Raw genomic sequence first — 20,455 nt, 5'->3', positions numbered from 1 at the left:
AGGATGTCAGTAATGTCTCTCAAATGTCAAATTAACCTAGGGTGTGTACTTTCTTTTTCCCTATGATGACGTAGATAGGAAAATTGAATGTTCCAAACAACTCATGGAAAATCTTCCGCTCCAGCGTTATTTGTACCACAAATGCAGTGAAATGCTTTTAATGGAATCCAGAGTGATAGGTGCGTTATGACATGTGGGGAGATGCCTTCTTGAAATAGGACATAAATCATGGATTTTTTTTTTTTTTTTTTGGTTGGTTGGTTGTTTTTTTTCCTGAGACAAGAGTCTCGCTCTTTTGCGCAGGCTGGAGTGCAGTGGCATGGTCTTGGCTCACTACAACCTCCACCTCCTGGGTTCAAGCAGTTCTCCTGTCTCAGCCTCTTGAGTAGCGGGGATTACAGGTGCCCGCCACCATGCCCAGCTAATTTTTGTATTTTTAGTGGAGACAAAGTTTCACCATGTTGGCCAGGCTAGTCTTGAACTCTTGACCTCAAGTGCTCTGCCCACTTCAGCCTCCCAAAGTGCTGGGATTACAGGCGTGACCACTGTGCCCTGCCAAATCATGTTTTTGAACTCGTTTTAAATATTGTGTGTGTGTGTGTGTGTGTGTGTGTGTGTGTGTGTGTGTGTATATATATATTTTTTTTAATGGTGTCTTGCTCTGTTTCCCAGGCTAGAGTGCAATGGCACGATCTCAGCTCTTTGCACCCTCCAACTCCTCGGTTCCAGTGACCCCATCCTCCTGAGTTGCTGGGATTACAGACACCTGCCACCACACCCAGCTAATTTTTGTATTTTTATAGAGATGGGGTTTCAGCATCTTGGCCAGGCTGGTCTCGAACTCCTGGCCTTGTAATTTACCCACCTTGGCCTTCCAAAGTGCTGGGATTACAGGTGCCTGTGCCACTGCGCCCAGCCCATATTATGTATATTCTTTTTTTCTTCTTCTTTTTTTTTTGAGATGGAGTTTTGCTCTTGTTGTCCAGACTAGAGTGCAATGGTGTGATCTCGGCTCACTGCAATCACTGCCTCCCAGGTTCAAGCAATTCTCCTGCCTCAGCCTCCCGAGTAGCTGGGATTACAGGCATGAGCCACCACGCCCGGCTAATTTTGTATTTTTAGTAGAGAACGGGGTTTCTCCATTTTGGGCAGGCTGGTCTCGAACTTGCAATCTCAGGTGATCTGCCTGCCTTGGCCTCCCAAAGTGCTAGGATTACAGGCATGAGCCACCATGCCTGCTCCTGTCGTGTATATTCTTATTATAAATAATTTTCAACCAAACTGATCTGTTTGGTTAAGCTGGAGAAAGTTTTCAGAAAATAGAGTACATTGAGATGAATTTCATGAACTGTACCCACCAAAGCCTTGTCCTGGTTAATTCAAATTTATAATGCCAATACTTTAAATTAGCATTTAGCTTTTAAGTGATGGTGGAATGGTGAGACGCATGATGTTTTTATACCAACCACTGCGTGCTCCATGTCTTTTTTGGAGTTTACACTTTTCAAAAACAGGTGGCACTTCCATGTGTTTATTTCCCCTTTATCTCGGTTTTAGTGAATGATTGGTTTCATCTTTACAAAGATTATTCTGGCTGTAGTGGGGAAAACCAGTTGGAGATATGGAAGATGTATGTGGGGAGGCCAGAGTATCGTGGCAGTCCGCCTCAGAGATGCAGTGGCCAGGGTTTGGGCTAAGGTGTTATCGGTGGAGACGGAGAGAATTCGTGGTATTTGAGAGCCACTCCAGCCTCCATTATTTCTAATTCTGTGTCTTCTACCCTTCTCTGTCGTCTCTCCACTGCCTCCCAGTCCCTTCCACTGTGCCCCCTGTATTGCCCACTTGCAGACCAACAGCCTTTTGTATCAGCCTTTCCTGGAATGTTCCAGTAATTACTTACCCTAACTAAAACCTTAGGGTAGTTTTGTTCTCATACCACATGCACCTCCAAGACAGGAGGTGGGATTACTTTCCCTCCTCGTGTCATTCAGTACCACTGTTCCACTCTTTCTTGTAAGCCCTTTCTTTTTTGAAATCACATCATCAGTCTTCACTACCTCATCTTCCTCTTGGCAACCTTCAGGTCCCCTTCCCTGTATCCCTCTCCCTGCATGTGAAGACCAGCAGCCAGTTCCTGGTCTGTCTCTCTGTCTCCATACAATCATTATTCCCTGTATTTTCTCTCCATCCACAGACACCACTCCTGTTTTTACATCCTTTATCCAGTTTAGATTCCCTGGCCTGGCATTATAGTCACTCACTCGTGAATACCCTTAACTGCTTACTCCTTCATTCTTCCATGACCAGCTGAGCATCCTACACTGGGCAGCAGGGTTGCTGTTTCTCTGATAACTTCTTCTCCTCCCTTTTCCTCAGTGACTCCTTCCTGTCTTCACATGTCCCATGTTCCTGCTCCAGCTGACACTACTTCTGAATGTCCCTCTTCTCTACACCACCAGGGCTCTAGATCTGATCACCATGACTTTTAGTTTTATTTCCTCTAATTCATTGTCCAAACTATAGCCTGAATGATCTTTCAAAAACAGTGTGGCTCACCCCTGTAATCCCAGCACTTGGGGAGGCCGAGGTGGGCGGAGGTCAGGAGTTCAAGACCAGCCTGGCCAACATGGTGAAACCCTGTCTCTACTAAAAATACAAAATATTGGCCAGGCATGGTGGTGTACACCTGTAATCCCAGCTACTCAGGAGGCTAAGGTGAGAGAATCATTGGAATCCAGGCAGTGGAGGTTGTAGTGAGCCAAGACTGTGCTGTTGTACTCCAGCCTGGGTGAGAGAGTGAGACTCCACCAAAAAAAAAAAAAAAAAAAAAAGGACAGCAGACAATGGCACTCTGCAGGTGGAACCCATTCATGTTTCCCACTCCTGTCCCTGTTTTTCGAGAACCAGCCTCCCCTTCTCTTCTCTGCTCCATCCACACTGGTTTCAAACCAGCTTAGCTCTTTCTCACCTCAGGGTTTTTTTGTTTTTGTTTTTTTAATATGATATTCCTTCTAGAATATTCCCACACACCCATCACTGGCATGCCTAACTAATTCCTACTCACCCTTCCAGTCTTTGCTCAAGATCACCTCCTCAGAGAGGTCCTTCTTTCTGCTGACAAGTAAAGAATAATGAGAATTCAGAAGAGGCTGTGGAAACTGGCTGGGCGTGATGGCTCATGCCTATAATCCCAGCACTTTGGGAGACTGGGCGGATCACTTGAGGTCAGAAGTTCGAGACCAGCCTGGCCAACATGGTGAAACCCCATCTCTACTACAAATACAAAAATTAGCCAGGTGTGGTGGTGGGCGCCTGTAATCCCAGCTACTCGGGAGGCTGAGGTAGGAGAATTGCGTGAACCTGGGAGGCAGAGGCTGCAGTGAACCAAGATTGTACCTCTGTATTCTAGCCTGGGCAACAGAGCAAGACTTTGTCTCAAAAAGAAAAAAAAAGAAAAGAAATTGCTGAAGATTTGTGACTTTTCACAATACAGTTTTAGTAACCAGATTATAGGAGGTTATGGGGAAAGGTGTACGGTAAGAAAATAGCTACAGAGAACTTGTTCTAGAATATGTCAGAGAAAGGAAGAGACACGGAGCTGTGGAGTTCTGCATGTGTTTGAAAGCAGAGGCGAGGCTCCAGTGTAGACTGAAAGCTGGAGAACAGGGAATTTAAAAGGATTAACTAAGAAGCAGAGAGGGCATGAGATGTGAGTAAAGGAAAGAGCATGGCTGATGAGGCAAGCAAATAAGAGGACTTGGGCTTATGGCTTCGATTTTGGTAAAGAGAAGAAGTCGTCTGCTGAGAGTGTGGGGCAGGCTTCTAATTAATGTAAGTTGGGTGCACTTGAGTCCTTGGTCGATTTAAGGGCAAATTATAAAATCTTTGTTTACGTTAGTGTTGCTGCTAAACACCTCTAGCGTTGTGTCTTTGGATAGTTTATGAAATACAGAGTGTTTTGCATAATTTAAAATATTCCAGTGTTTTCACAGTGCTAAGACATTTTGATAATATTGTCTCTGTCTTGAAAGGAGCAGATTTTACTTGTGCCTCAGGATATTATGTCATTTATCGCTTCACTTTTGGTCTATTTTTCTTTTTATCCCCACAATGAATTTGATTTGTTAGCTTTTATTGTCACTTAAAGGAAAAATCTTAAAAAGTTCTAACCTCAAACAGAGGTATGTGAGCAAAATACTCACTTTATAATATTAGAAATAGCCATGTTAGAAATTAAATGTCTGTGGCCGGATGTGGTGACTCATGCCTGTAATCTCAGCACTTTGGGAGGCCAAAGTGGGAGGAACGCTTGAGCCCAGAAATTCGGGACCAGCCCTGGCAACATAGTGAGAACCTGTCTCTCCAAAATAAACAAATAAATGAATAAATCTGGAGGTGGTAGCTTGTACCAGCTACACGGGAGGCTGAGGTGGGAGGATCACTTGAGCCTGGGAGGGCAAGGCTCAGTGAGCCATGATCATGCCACTGCACTCCAGCCTGGGTGACAGAGTGAGGCCCTGTCTCAAAAAAACTAACAAAGGGCTGGGTGCGGTGGCTCACGCCTGTAATCATAGCACTTTGGGAGGCTGATCCACTCAGGTGGATCACCTGAGGTCAGGAGTTCGAGACCAGCCTGGCCAACATGGAGAAACCCCGTCTCTACTAAAAATATAAAAATTACCCGGTCTTGGTGGCATGTGCCTGTAATCTCAGCCACTCGGGAGGCTGAGGCAGAAGGATCACTTGAACCTGGGAGACAGAGGTTGCAGTGAGCCAAGAATATGCCTTTGCACTCCAACTGGGCAACAAGAGCAAAACTCCATCTCAAAGAAACAAAAAACAAAAAAACCACAAAGAAATTAACCATCTAAATACATCTGAAATAAAAGGCTTTGCAACCACAGAATTGTAGATGTAGCAGAGATATTTGACCTTGTTAGCTCAGGTCTCTCTTTTCCAGATGAGGAAGAGAGATTATCTGAAACACATTGTCAAATTTGGTGTCGTAGTTGAAGTCTGTAAATCTACAACCAGAGAAATAGAAATTAGTATCCACCTGTTAACTAAAATGCAGTTTTGAAAAAACAGCTACTATTTATTGTGTGCCTACTAGTGAGAGGTCTGAAGTGGCTGTTGATTGCATATTATAATGACAGAAAATTAGCACATTTCACTTGAAAAAAATTTTTAGAGCAGATGTAGTGACTCGTGCCTGTAATCCCAGTATTTTGGAAGGCCGTGGTGGGCCAGTCATCTGAGGTCAGGAGTTTGCAACTAGCCTGGCCAACATAGTGAAACACCATCTCTACTAAAAATGCAAAAATTAGCCTGGTGGCAGGACCTGGTGGCAGGCGCCTGTAATTCCCGCTACTCAGGAGGCTGAGACATGAGAATCACTTGAACCCAGGAGGTGGACAGAGGTTGCAATGAGCTAACATAGCACCACTGCACTCCAGCCTGGTCCACAGAGTGAGACTCTGTCTCAAAAAAAAAAAAAAAAAAAAAAAAAAATTGAAGTACCGTATGTATATACGGTAAAAAGTCCAAATGGATTTGTGGTGAAAAACAAGCCTCCCTTTCATCCCTGTTCCTTAGCTACTCTGTTCCTCTTAAGCATTTGTCCAGAGATACTCTTTGCATTTAAAAACATACGTGTATAGTTATTTTTTTCTTAAAAAAAGATAGCACACTGTATACACTATTCTATGTTTTCTTGAAGATGGTTTCAAATCAATACGTATAGAGATGACTTTTTTTAAAGAAGGGGCACTACATTTTTACATTCTACAGAATATATATTTATTTGTTATACTTTAAGGATACCTTTGCTGGGTGTAAAATTGGGGGACATTTCCTTTTTTTAGTACTTAGACCACATTGCTGTGCAGTCTTCTGTATCTGTGTTGCTTTTGAGAAATTAGGCTGACCTGAGTTTTTTTCCTTTCTTATACATGATTTATTTCTTTTTTTTTTTTTTTTTTGAAATGGAGTCTCCCTCTATTGTGCAGGCTGAAGTGCAGTGGCGTGATGATCTCAGCTCACTGCAACCTCTGCCTCCCAGGTTCAAGCAATTCTTCTGCCTCAGCCTCCCGAGTTGCTGGGACTACAGGTGTGTACCACCACACCCGGCTAATTTTTGTATTTTTAGTTGAGACGGGGTTTCACCATGTTGGTCAGACTGGTCTCAAACTCCTGACCTCATGATCCGCCCCCCTCGGCCTCCCTAAGTGCTGGGATTACAGGCATGAGCCACTGCGCCTGGCCCATGATTTTTTTATTTCTAACTTAATACCTCCACACTTTCGTTTCGGTCTTTTCCTTTTCCTTTTCTCTTCTCTTCTCTTTTCTTCCTTTTTTTTTTTTTTTAGACAGCATTTTGCTCTGTCGTCCAGCCTGGAGTGCAGTGGCAAAATCATGGTTCAGTGTAGCTTGGAAGGCTTGGGCTCAAGCAATCTCCCCCTGCCTCAGACTCCTGAGTAGCTGGGACTACAGGCACTGGCCATCATGCCTGGCTAATTAAAAACATTTTTTTTTGTAGACTGGGTCTCACTTTGTTGCCCAGGCTGGTTTCAAACTCCGGGCTTCAAGCAGTGCTCCTGCCTGGGCCTTCCAAAGTGCTGGGCTTACAAGCGTGAGCCACCATGCCTGGCCATAATTCTTTCTTTAGCCTTAAAGTTCTATAAACATAATCAATCCACAAATTCCAGGTTTTATTTATTTTGACAGGTTTTATCCTGTTATATATCTTTGAATGTACATTTGTTCTTTTTGCTTTGTGAGCCTCTTTGGAGAGTTACATATTCTTTCTACCCAGATATATATCTACAGATATATCTGTTGTCTTCTCAGTAAATTGGTTTTATATTGTTAGTCTTATCTGTTTCATTTTATATGATTTCTCTGGTCCTTATCTTTTTTTTTAGTCACGTTTATTCTATTTTTGGTTGCTTCTTAATGTGGCTTTTATCTCAATAATGTTATTTTTCTCTCCATTTTTTTCTGAGTTCTATCAGCTTGACTTTCATTTCCTTCTGTTGTTGTGTAATCTCGTCTTTGAACCTTTGTTTTTCTTCTTTGAGCTCTTTTTTTTTTTTTAAGAGGGGTCACATTTCCTATGGTTGCCTTTGAGACTTTGGAGAACTATTTATCTGAACTCTTCCTGTGTTTCTTTGAGTAGTTCTTGTGTTATATGCTGCTAATTTACCTCTTTCTGAGTTGTTTTTTTTTTTTTTCCAAATTGTATGCAGACATCTAGTATTGGTTGTTTTCTGAGTGTTGTTTATGTTGAAATAGGGCAGGGAGGATGGGTGAAGCAGGCTACAGCCTTTTTTTTTTTTTTTTTTTTTTTGACTTATTAGTCATTTCTCACCAAATCTGTTATTTAGTTTGAAAGGGTAGGCTGGTTCTTCATGTCAGAGTCTATCACGAAATGCTACCTCCACTCTACATCTGCCCCTTCAATCACCCTTGACTGAAGAGTTGCGTGTGCACAGTGGATCTGGCATAGTAACAAGGATTCTTTGGTTCAGCCAGTCCACCTTTCTCTGGTATCAACCCATGGTTCAAAGAGACGTTCTCTACTTCTCCTATGGCCTATACTTCCATCTAGATTCTCCACTTGGATGCAAGCATCAGTAGAATCACTGTATCTCTTATTCAGAATCATGTATCTGTGTATCGCTGGAAGCCTGAGAAGGCCTGTGATGGCTTTCCGCACATTCCCTTTCGCCACTTAGTACTGGCAGACAGGTTTCAGCTTATGATTTAGAGTCATGATGGCTTCCTTGTTTCAGTTATGTAGTGAAGTTGCAAATTTCTACTCGTGACTCATTATGTAGTTGACAAAATGTACTGTATTTTCTATCGCCTATCGTCCTCGTCAGAGGCCCTCTACCTTTAGTAGTGGATGGTGGGAAGAAAAACGTGAGTAAACAGGATCCTGGCCTCTGCTGGTTTAAACAGTCTCTTTGGGGTAATGTGCTTCAGTTTTCTTCTATCCCCAGCTTCCACTGAGGTGAGGTCTGGGAGCAGTGAGGGGGGCCTTTGGGAATGATGGTCAGATCTGCCTTGCGGTGCTGGCGTGGGGAGAACATAGACTCACACGCAGTCCCCCTAAGGCTTTGCTGCAAGGGCCTGGGTTGGTAACCACTGAGTAATGACTCTCTCTGTTTAGGCTTTGAAGGCCTTGAGGAGGCTTCTGCTGTCCTTAGATCTACTGCGGTCAGCCCTCTGTATCAATGGGCTCCGCATCTGTGGCTCCAACCAACTGCAGATATTTGGGGTGGGGGAGCGGGGAGGGAAAGATTTGGATCTGTACTGAATAATACAGCCTTTTTTTCCCCTGCCTTTATTCCCTAAACAATAGAGTATAACAACGATTTAGATAGCATTTACATTGTATTAGGTATTATAATTCAAAGATATTACAGGTAATCTAGAGATGATTCAAAGTATATGGAAGAATGTGCATGGGTTAGATGCAAATACTACCCCATTTTCTATCACGGACTTGAACATCCCCAGATTTTGGTGTCTGCAGGGCGGGGCGGGAGTGGTGCTCCTGGAACCCGTCTCCCATGGATTCCAAGGATCAACTGTATTTGCCTGCAATCATGGTGTTCCCCATACTGTGTGGTCTTCATCCTGACCCAGACCTTCACTGGTCAGAGCTTCTGGATTCCTATCATGATGTACTTGGGTTATTTGCCCAGCCCCTCCCTCCAGCCATGCTGTGCTGTTGCTGCCATGCCATATTCAGAATACCACAAAACTGAGCCCTGGGCTTCACTGCAAGCCTGCAGCCTCCCTTACACTGTGTCCCAGAAGCAGACCTCTCACCTGGACATTTTTAGGGCACCTGATACATGTCAGAATGTTTTCAGCCATCTTTGTCCACTGCCACCCCCGACCTGTCCCCAAGGGTCCAGCAGAAGAGGAAATAGTGAGGTCTCTGATAATCTGATTTTAATGAGTATCTTTTAAGAGAAATAAGTGATAGTGGGGGAATTGTTAGGGATCATATATCATGGTTCTGCTGCAGGTTTCTTTGGAAACTTGAGCAAGCTTAAGTATCCCCTTGTTAGGTTGTCTACCATATAATAATGTCATCTGTAAGCCTCTCGTATTAAAGAGTTAGGGAATAAGCATCAGTGAGTGACAGGAAGAAAACCATGGTACTTTCATTTTAAATTAGCTATGATTTTTTAATTTCCATTACTTTTATATTTATTTGGAAACCATTTTTTTTTCTTTTACGAGTATCCCTGTTTTGAAAGATTATGGGTCTTTTTTTGCATATTCATGAAAGATGACTGGATGAAGTCAGTCATTTATGATTGACAGAAATACGACAGAACTTTGCAAAGTTTGAATGGACTTTTGATATTCAACACTAAAGAATTTTGTCTAATTAAAGCTTCTGTTTAATTAAGATAACAATGCATAGTCCTTCATTAAAATTAACAGAGAAAAAGTTCTTCCTTGGTCCTTGGAGAGGATATTATATGCAAGCCCTGTTGTGTGGGTTGCAAGATGTCACTGGAATTTATATGCATTACTTGTCTAATTGCAGTAAATGTAGCATGTCCAGATAGGTTTCGAGTTAGAAGGCTGTTTGTTACTTACGGAAATCACTTGAAGCCTTAGTACCCAGAGGCAGCTGTTCACAGGTCCTTCACCTCTCCCCAGAGATGACTGGGAAGACGCTGTTGTTGGACCCTGTCTTTCATAGCTGGAGCAGTAAACATGACAGGTTGTTTGGGAGCCATCTGTTTAAAATGGCTGCTGCTTTGTATGCAGCAATGAACTTGAGATCAGTTTTCTGTCTTTCTTCATGGTGATGGTCTTATTTGGTGTCACAACAGGTGGAAGTTGATGGGTCGAAACTAAATGTGACCAGCACGTGGAACCTGGCTTTGCCCTTATTGTCTGTCAGCGTTGATGGCACTCAGAGGACTGTCCAGGTGAGTGTTGTAAGGATTTCCTTAGCAGGCCTCCTCCAGTCCAGAATCCTTGTCAGCACCTGTGTAGCTAGTACTTATAGCTATAGGAGGGAAAAGCTGTATTTTATTCACCTTATACTTTTTATAGTCGAAAACTTTTTCTTTTCTTATTTTAGAGGATCTTAAGTGTTAACCTGAGCAATTAATGTTTTCTTTTTTCAGACAATCCAAAAAGGTTCATGTATTGTACTTTGTTGTAAACAAGGAATTCTGCATGCTTTTCTAAAAATACTCAGTTAGCTGGGGTTTTTTTTCCCCCCCTGTGGGTTTTTAGTTGTAAAATACAACTTACTTTGTTACCTTTCTTTCCTGTGCAGTTGAAATTACGTAGTGCTAGGCTAGTAAAACACGTGTTATTCAGGTTGACTTTCCACGGCTCACTGATGTCCTTTAAAAATTTAGTAATCTTAACTTATTAATCTTTCTTTTCACCTCAATATAAAATGTCCTGCCTTGAGGAGATGCCTTGGAACCCAGAGTTGATAGAATGTTTTTTGCAACCTGTGACTTCCATTTTAAAGTAGAAAAGTTATGAAAAGAGATTCTGCCAAAATCCTTCACCTTGCCTCATATTTGAGAATTAGTATTTTAGAAAAACAAAAAATCATGGAACATGTGGCTATCACAGGCTAATAAAAATCTAGTCCCACCCATAGCATTAAATGCTCGTTCTTTGTTCTTTTTTATGAAAATGATCTTAACTTGATTTTATACAGGAAACTGGTTTTAAAAACCTTGAGAAATCAGGATAATCACCGATAAAACTACTTACTCCATACCTGATTCTTATCTACCTCTATGAGAGACTGGGGCAGAGGATTTCAGAATCCACAAAAAATATTTGATGACTCAACTGATTTCTAAGTCAGTTTCAATTGATGTATGTTAGCTCTGTGGTTCCAAGTAACCTTGAACTCTTGGTAATGAGCCCTATATTTTAACTTTGGTTTTGTGACTTGTCCCCATATATTTTTTCTCATTTTTAAAATTTTCTAACTCCTGTCTTTTCTCATATTTTATAACATATTATATAACTTTATATAATATTATATCAGTATAAATTATGAGGTGAAATATTTTAAGACCCTTGAAAAAAATGTCACTACATAATTTCACATTACTGAGATCCATGTATTATTGTGTCTTTAAAAACTGTGGTGCCTGGGTGCGTTGGCTCACGCCTGTAATCCCAGCACTTTGGGAGGCCAAGGCAGGCGGATCACCTGAGGTCAAGAGTTCCAGACTAGCCTGGCCAACATGGTGAAACCCCGTCTCCACTAAAAATATAAAAATTAGCCAGATGTGGTGGCAGGCATCTGTATTCCCTGCTCCTCGGGAGGCTAGGGCAGGAGAATTGCTTGAACCTGGGAGGTGGAGGTTGCGATGAGCCAGGATCACGCCATTGCACTGCAGCCTGGGCAACAGAACAAGACTGTGTCTTAAAAACAAACAAAACAAAAACAAACAAACAACAAAAAAAAAACTGGTTTTGTTGTACTGGTTTATGTTCGATAGACTCTGTAGTGCATTGAATGTGTTATGGCTCAGGTATTTGTCGGAGGGACATAGTGTTAACTCTCAGTAGTCAGAAGAAAGAGGTACAAACTCCTGTTATGCAGATTTTTTCTATTGTGATACTTTCATCATCCTTTTCAGTGACTGTGCAGATAGTTGCCTTGGTGGCACTTTTACATGTAGAATTTATAGCTAGATTAATATGGATATATATGTAGAATAATAAAAAATATTTTCCCTAGTGTAGGGATCATGTTCGGTAAATCCCTTTTAAATCTTGTACGTACTTTGCTACAAAAAGAATTAATGTGTCTGAAATAAGTGACCCCTTAAAGGCAGATCCCTTGACCCTTAGGAAGAGGTCATTGCATCAAGTTAAGTACTCTCTAATTGGAAGGAAATAAACTCAGAGAGGTAAATGGTGTACTAGGAAAAAAAGTCATTCACCTAAAAAAAAAAAAAGGTAAGGAGAGTTTTTCCTTATGAAAGGGGGTAGATTTTATTTACTTTCTGTAGGCATTAGCATTGTGTTGACTCTTTCCAAAAATGTAATGTGGCCCATGTGAAAATAATAACTATTATAGTAATAATAAATAACACACAGTGCTTACTGTGTATCAGGTGTAGTTTTAAGCATAGTACAGATATGAACTTCTTTGATCCTCACAATTGTATGAAGTAGGTGCTATTTATAATTTTATAAATGAGACAATTGAGGCTTAGAGAAAGTAAGTGACTTACTCAAGGTCACCAGCTAATAAGAGGTAAAGGCATTATTATTATTATTATTTTAATGAGACAGGATCTCGCTCTGTCACCCAGGCTGGAGTTCAGTGGCACAATCTGGGCTCACCGCAGCTTTGACCTCCCAGGCGACGCACCCCCAACCCCCCACCTCAACCTAGAGCCATGATTTAAATCTGAGCAGTCTTGCTGTAGGTAGGATCCTTGCTATCAAGCATTGCAAGATGCTGAGGCCAGCTGTGTAACTTCCTGGGCATCACAAAGCTAGGAAGAAGCAGAGCAGAAACTTTATCCATGGCAGTCATGTGTGCTTCCCCCCACTATGCTATAGTACTTTGCGATTTTTCCTGTCAAATTGTTCTTCAAATTATAATTAACTGTCTTTCATGCTTTAAACCAGAGATGCTTAAACTTTAGTGTGCTTTAGAATCAACTAGAAGCCTGTGGAAACTCAAGTTGTTGGACCCACCCATAGCTTACTCTGATTTAGTAGGTCTGGGCTAGGTCTGCATTTCTGGCAAGCCCCCAGGTAATGCTAATGCTGCTGGTCTGGACCACAGTTGGACACCTTCTGCTTTAAACCTTTGCAATCAGAAAATGAGCTGAGGAGTGGTGTGCCCCAGCAAGGTGGGTAGGAGCGGAGTCACACGAGCCTTATTAAGGACATAGGACAGGCTCTACTTTATCCCTAAGTCAGTAGGGACCCGTGGAAGAGCTTTCAGTAAGAAAGTGATGATTGAACAGAATTGTAGTTTACGACGTGCTTTTGGTTTTTGGCTGCTTTGTGGAGAGTGGCTCGAAGAAGGATGAGGTGAAGATTAGAGGCAAAGAGAGAGGTCAGCAGATGTTAGGGATTCGGAGGTGAGAAGTCTCAGCCCCTGCGGCGATGATAAAATAATAAGCTGGGCGTGGTGACTCACGCCTGTAATCCCAGCACTTTGGGAGGCTGAGGCGGGCGGATCACTTGAGGTCAGGAGTTCGAGACCAACCTGACCAACACGGAGAAACCCCATCTCTACTAAAAATACAACATTAGCTGGGCGTGGTGACACATGCCTGTAATCCCAGCTACTCAGGAGGCTGAGGCAGGAGAATCACTTGAACCCAGGAGGCGGAGGTTGCAGTGAGCTGAGATCTCGCCATTGCACTCCAGTCTGGGCAAAAAGAGTGAAACTCCATCTGAAAAAAAAAAAAAAAAATAATAATAATAATAGTAATAAATATTATTTTATATTAAATGAGGTTTAATGAGATGAGGGCACTGTGTGCAGAAGAGACCTGCAAGCGTGACGGGGAAAGAACTGGTGGCTTTACAGTCGTCCGCTGATTTCTCTTCTGGCCACCGTTAGCATAGGCAAATCTCCACATTCTATTCCTGACTCACTCTTTCCTCTCTCTGCTTGCTTCCTGGGCTGCATTGCTCCAGGAGTTCCAGCCTAACACCTCTAAGCAGATAGCTATGAAATGCAATTATGAGTGTTTGTGTATCTCTTTGCAATTGTTTATGGTAAATTCTGAGAAATAAGGAATGAGTATTACCAAAGGTATTTTTCAAGTGATTTTACAGTAATCACTTGAAATTGATTACTGTAGTAATTGATTATTATAGTAATTGTAGCTATTTTAAAGTAATAACTACAGTTCTTTTTTCTCTGGATTTTTGAGGATACATATAAACTTTATATTCTTAAATATTATTATTAAATATTACTATTTATCATTAACTTGTATCATTAAATTTTATTATTAAACCTCATTTAATATAAAATAATATTTATTACTATTATTATTATTTTTTTTTTTTTTTCAGATGGAGTTTCACTCTTTTTGCCCAGACTGGAGTGCAATGGCGAGATCTCGGCTCACTGCAACCTCCGCCTCCTGGGTTCAAGTGATTCTCCTGCCTCAGCCTCCTGAGTAGCTGGGATTACAGGCATTGTGTCACCACGCCCAGCTAATTTTGTATTTTTAGTAGAGACGGGGTTTCTCCGTGTTGGTCAGGTTGGTCTCGAACTCCTGACCTCAAGTGATCCGCCCGCCTCAGCCTCCCAAAGTGCTGGGATTACAGGCGTGAGTCACCACGCCCAGCTTATTATTTTGTTTTATTTTTTTGAGACAGAGCCTCCCTCTGTTACCCAGGCTGGAGTCCAGTGGTGTGATCTTGGCTCACTGCAACCTCTGCCTCCTGGGTTCAAACGATTCTCTTGCCTCAACCTCCGGAATAGCTGGGATTACAGGCATGTGCTACCATACCTGGCTAATTTTTGTATTTTTAGTAGAGATGGGGTTTCGCCATGTTGGCCAGACTGGTCTCAAACTCCTGACCTCAGGTGATCCACCTGCCTCAACCTCCCAAATTGCTAGGATTACAGGTGTGAGCCATCGTTCCAGGCCAAAAATATGTTATATCTATATAAAAGCTAAAGAATAACCCAATGAAAACCTGTTTACCCACTATCTAGATTAAAAAAAAAGAAAACAGGCTGGGCACGGTGGCTCACGCCTGTAATCCCAGCCTTTGGGAGGCTGAAGCAGGCAGATCATCTGAGTTTCGGAGTTCGAGACCAGCCTGACCAAGGTGGAGAAACCCCGTCTCTACTAAAAATACAAAATTAGCCAGGCATGGTGGCGCATTGCCTTTAATCCCAGCTACTCAGGAGGCTGAGACAGGAGAATCCCTTGAACCTAGGTTGTGGTGAGCCGAGATTGTGCCATTGCACTGCAGCCTGGGCAACAGGAGCGAAACTCCATCTCAAAAAAAAACACACACACACACACACACACACACACACACACAATAAAAACAAAAAAAATTATCAGTGCTGTGTGTATCACTCTTCCTTGATTAAATTCTCCTTTCCAGTGTCCCTGAAGAATACCATTGTGAGTTTTAAATCGATCGCTACCTTGCTCTTCTTTAGGGATATTTACGAATACACGAACACTGTGAGCAGTATCTTGTTGAACTGCTCTTGTTTTTGAACTTTGTAATTGCCCCCATCCTCTCTGTGTTCTTCCAGGAGTTGCCTTCTCCCCGCCAGCATGATGTTTGTGAGCCTGGCCCATGTTGCTGCCTATAGCTGCAGTTTATTTACTTCCATACATCATATTAATATACCACAAATTATTTATTCTCCTCTAAATAGACATTTGTGTTATTTTCCTTATTTTGTTGTCACAGTGATGCTTATATGAACATTCTACTTCCTGTTTCCTCTTGACAGAGGCGGTTCTCCAGGTCATGTGCCGGTAGAACAGCCACACTGTGGGGTTTGTGTTTTCTCATTCCTGCATGGCAAGGCCAGATGGGTTTCCCTGTGTGGTTGTACAGCTTCCGTGCCCACCAGTACTGAAGATGATAGTCATAACGGGAACAATGAGCTAACCTTATTCTGTACTTACTATGCCCAGCACTGACTGTTCTAAGCACTTTGTATGTATGAATTTGTCTAATGCCCCCAGAAACCCAATAAAGTATCTACTAGTGTTATCCCTCATTTTGTATTTGTGAAAACAGAGGCTTGTAGAGGCTAAATTGCTTTCCCATCTGGTAGTAAATGGAAGTGCCAGAATTTGAACCAAGGAATCTGTGCCCTTAACATTTTTTTTCACATCCCGGTGAATCCTTGGCATTCCCAGACTACTTAGGTTTTTCTGACTAGTGGGTTTAGATGGTATCTCATTATGGTTTTAATGTATACTTCCCTGATTAGTGTGACAATGAACATTGAAAATATACATTTATTGGTAGTCTTGTTTTCTCTTCTGCAAAATACCTGCTCATGACTTTTGCCCACTTTTTTAATTGGATTGTCTTTTTCTTCTTGACTCATAAAAGTTCTTCCTGTGTTATGGCTCCTAATCCTTTGTCATGTGTGTTGTTAAAGTAGCTTGTGTTTTTATTGTTTTAAGTTATCCAAGTGAAGTTTTAAGGCGAGATTTAATGTCAGAATTTGCAATATTTTCCTTTATGGTTTGTGTGTTGTGCGTTTGTGTAGATAATCCTCTTCTACTCCTAAGCTCACAAAGATACCTATATTTTCATTTAAACCTTTTTAAATTGTGCTTTTCAAAGTTAACTCCTTAATCCTCACGGGATTGACTTTTGTACATGGTGTGAGTCATTTTACTTTTAAAATACAGATACCAGGCCGGGTGTGGTGGCTTAAGCCTGTAATCCCAGCACTTTGGGAGGCTGAGGTGGGTGGATCCCCTGAGGTCAGGAATTTGATACCAGACCAGCCTGACCAACATGGTGAAACCCTGTCTCTACTGAAAATACAAAATATTAACTGGGGGTGGTGGTGCATGCCTGCAGTCCCCACTGCTCAAGAGGCTCCGTCCCTGTGCTCCAGCCTGGGCTACAGAGCAAGACTCTATCTCAAAAACAAATAAATAAATAATAAAATACAGGTAACTAGTTATGCCAGCACAATTTAATGACAGCCCTGCTTCTCTTCCCTTACTACCTTGCCACCACCTCACCTTTCCAACTCCAAAATTCTTTAAAAGGTTACTGTTTCTGTGATTCTCAATTAATTGTAAATAAAAAGATGATTTTTCACTTAATATGATCCTCAGTATATTTGCTTCTGTGAGCTGCCAGTCAGTTGCTCTCTTTCATTTTTTGTTAATCTTTAGGAAACCCTTAACCACTTAAAATAGTAAGATGTGTGTGTGTGTGTGTGTGTGTGTGTGTGTGTGTGTGTGTGTGTTGCAAGCCAAGGGCATCAGATGATATTTGAGATACACCTTAGAAAAACATGTTTGTGAATCCAGAGGCAAATTGGGAAGCATTCATTTAGGGAAGTAATGAGAGCTAAACATGGAAAATAGGCTGGAGGAGCCAGATAGTGAATGAGAGCCTAAAGAATCTATGCTTTTCAGTCAGCAGTGGAGATATTAAAACTTTTTGCAGAGTAAAGTAACGTCCATCAAAATGTCGTTGTAGAATATTGATGTGTCCTCATAATAGAGGAGGGGTTAAGGGATTGAAGGGTGAAGTGGAGATGGAGTTCATTTAGAAGACAATCCTATTACTGCCTTCATCCGCCACTGGGGTTCAAGCAGTGTAGAGAAAAAGGGGGTTGAGTTTGAGAGAGGCTGATGATGAAAACTTGACCCAATTCATTAAGTACTCTTTGCAGACATATGATGAGTACTATGAGGATCACAAAATTCTATCTGCAACATACACCTGGGCTCCTGCCTTGACCATTTGTCTTCTTGTGTTTTCAATATGAGTTGTTTTTCTTTTTTCCTCCAGCCTTGACTGTCATTCTTAGGTGGTTATTCCCTCGAGGCAAGTTTTTGAAAGTGAATCCTATATTATTTGCTTTTACAAACCAAGCTACCAACCATCTACTGATCTATAAAAACAGGTTAAAAAAACAGAAATTCAGTTCTATGCTCATCTGAGATTAAATCCTCTGGTCTTTTGTTAGGGTTTTCTTTCTCTAACACTATTTTATACCCTTAGCAGGTTTTTTTTTTAAATTGTGGTAAAATATTGGTAGCATAAAATTTTCCATTTTGATAATTTTAGGTATATCAGTGGCATTAGGTACATTCACATTGTCAGTGCAATTATCACCAGTATCTGTCTCTAGAACTTTTTCATCTTCTCAGACTGAAACTCTGTCCTCATGAAACACTGAACTCTCCATCCTCCTCCTTCAGCCCTTGGCAACCGCCATTCTACTTTCTGTTTCTATGAATTTGACTACTGCGGGTATGGGTACCGCCTATAAATGAAATCATATAGTATTTGTCTTTTGTGACTGGCTTATTTCACTTAGCATACTGTCGTCAAGGTTCATCCAGGTTATAGCATGTGACAGGATGTCTTTCCTTTTTATAGTTGAATAATATTCCATTGTGTGAATATACTATGTGTTTATCTATTCGTCTGTCAATGGACATTTTGGGTTGTTTCTACCTTTTGGCTGCTGTGAATTATGCTTCCATGAGCATAGGTGTACAAATATCTGTTTGAGTACCCTATTCTTTTGGGTATATACCCAGAAGTGGAATTGCTGGATCACGTGGTAATTGTATGTTTAATTTTTTGATGAACCTCCATAGTTGCTGCACCATTTTACATTCCCATTAGCAGTGCACAATAATTTCAATTTCGTGCCATCTTTGCTAACACTTGTTATTTTTTGTTTTGTTTTTTTTTTTTATAATAGCCATCCTATTGGGGGTGAAGTGGTATCTCATTGTGGAGCAGGACTTATCTGGATAATAACTGAAGAAGAAGCATTCTGAATACTTGTAGGATGTTTGTTTGTTTTTAACGCTTTATCTCAACTTCTTTCCTTCCCATATATAAAACCACATTCCATTCTAACAGTCTGTAATGTTGCTACCAGGTAATAAGCAAGCTATATTGTATTTGGGAGAGGAGGGTGTGTTTCAAAGTCTAATTCATTGTATATCAAAACTGGTAAAACCTCTCCTGTCTAAACTCAGTTTGACCTCACACTGAGAAACCTTTACTAGGGCAGAGGAAAATGTCACTTTCTTCTTGCTTGCTTTATATTGTACAGGCAAAAGGGTATGATCCCGCTCCTCCCCATCATAAGGGTGTCAATGGCAGACACTCCTATAACAAAAGACAGGTTAACAAGAGAAAAATATAACTGATTTGTTTAATCAAAGTTTTATGTGAGATGTGAGTCTTCAGAACAAAGATCCAAAGATACAAGGAAAGCTGTCCATTTTAATGCTTAGGTTTAATGAAGAATGGGCAGCCGTGTAAAACTTATTGGACAAAGAATATGAGTGAATGCTAGTAGGCTGAGGGAAACCCAGCAAGGCCTGTCTGTTCAGATCTTCCTGGCCTCTCTTGTACCATTTCTTCCTCCCAGGTATGGGACGAGACCCATCTGGGATGACGGTCTTATGACCTGCTACTGTTGGAGAGAAGGGTAGGCCAGAGAATTTCTTTATGGGCAGCTCTTAGAAAGGCAGGGAGGGGTTAGAGTCCTATTTCTAGTTTCTTAGTTGTCTTTGCGGGACAGGAATTCTGATGTCTGTGACTCATATCAGGAGAGAATGAGGGGTGAGAGACAGGAGGACAGAAGTTCAAAGACCTTGGTTCTGAGGTTACTTCCGAGGCCTTCACTTTGGGGTATCATTTTCTGAAGCCTCAACAATACCCTCTTCTACTTCAGAGCTGCTATATTGGGTCTTTCAGAATTTGCAGTATGGGGTAAAGATGAGAAGAGCATGGCAGGAATAACCAGGTTGACTGGGGCAGAGGACACCTGGCATTCATTCTCTTGGGCCATGGCTGATGTCCAAAGCTGGCAGGTAGCCCTGGGATACTTTCATGTGGATTTGGGGGAACTCCTCACCTGCAGAACACTAAATGCCTCCTGTCTTTTCCAGTTGCCTTTGGCCTCCTGAGCAACTACTGTGTTGACTCTGAATGTTCTCATTGGGCAGGGTCCCTCATAATGACCCTGCCTGCTTTTCTCCTGCACAATCCACATCTGGCCACAGGAAATAGTAATAAGTCCTTGCCTCACCAAACCAACAAAGTACAAGCTTCTCTTCTTGGTCTGTCACTAAGAATTCACATGAATAAGTGATTCTCATGAATTTGCTTTCACATAGCTTAAGGAGTTCAGCCTTGAATTCTTAGCTTAAGAATTTGACCTCCTCAAATTAATTTTCCTCTTTTATTCTTTTGAGGTGGGAGATGGGCAGTCACTGGTCCCACAGCTTCCTAGCACATTCTACCTGGTCGCTTTGGCTAGCATCTGACTTAAAGATATGTGGGTACTTGGCGTCTACTTCATTTTGTTGCTGAACCCCTATGAAAAGTAGTGTGTTAGTCTGTTCTTATATTGCTATAAAGAAAAATCTGAGACTGCATAATTTATAAAGAAAACGGGTTTAAATGGCTCACGGTTCTGCCAGCTATACAGGAAGTGTGGTGCCAGCATCTGCTCGGCTTCTGAGGAGGAAGGCCTCAGGGAGCTTTTAATCATGGTGGAGGCAAAGCAGGAGGAGGAGCATCACGTGGCAAGGGGAGGAATGAGAGAGAGAGAGAACTGGGAGGTGCCCCACTCTTTTAAACAACCGGGATCTACCTCCATGACCCAAATACCTCCCACCAGGCCCCACCTGCCATGTTGAGAATCACATTTCAGCAAGAGATTTGGAGGGGACACACATCCAAACCA

General features: G+C 41.7%; 1 protein-coding gene across 4 annotated transcripts in view; it reads left to right on the top strand.

The window, feature by feature from the left end:
* Window positions 1–20,455, top strand: part of PCCA (propionyl-CoA carboxylase subunit alpha) — a 450,132-nt gene that overhangs the window by 338,638 nt on the left and 91,039 nt on the right. For 3 of the 4 annotated variants that reach the window (XM_030921949.1, XM_010368513.2, XM_030921951.1), the window contains one exon: window positions 9,864–9,962. The exons of the other annotated variant lie outside the window; for it this stretch is intronic. In XM_030921949.1, the coding sequence (XP_030777809.1) occupies window positions 9,864–9,962 (99 nt within the window). The remainder of the gene's footprint in view (window positions 1–9,863; window positions 9,963–20,455) is intronic. 4 annotated transcript variants of the gene reach the window in all.

This window comes from Rhinopithecus roxellana, chromosome 18 (assembly GCF_007565055.1).
Source record: "Rhinopithecus roxellana isolate Shanxi Qingling chromosome 18, ASM756505v1, whole genome shotgun sequence".
Lineage (NCBI taxonomy): Eukaryota > Metazoa > Chordata > Mammalia > Primates > Cercopithecidae > Rhinopithecus > Rhinopithecus roxellana.
This window is presented reverse-complemented; position numbering and strand designations above follow the sequence as displayed.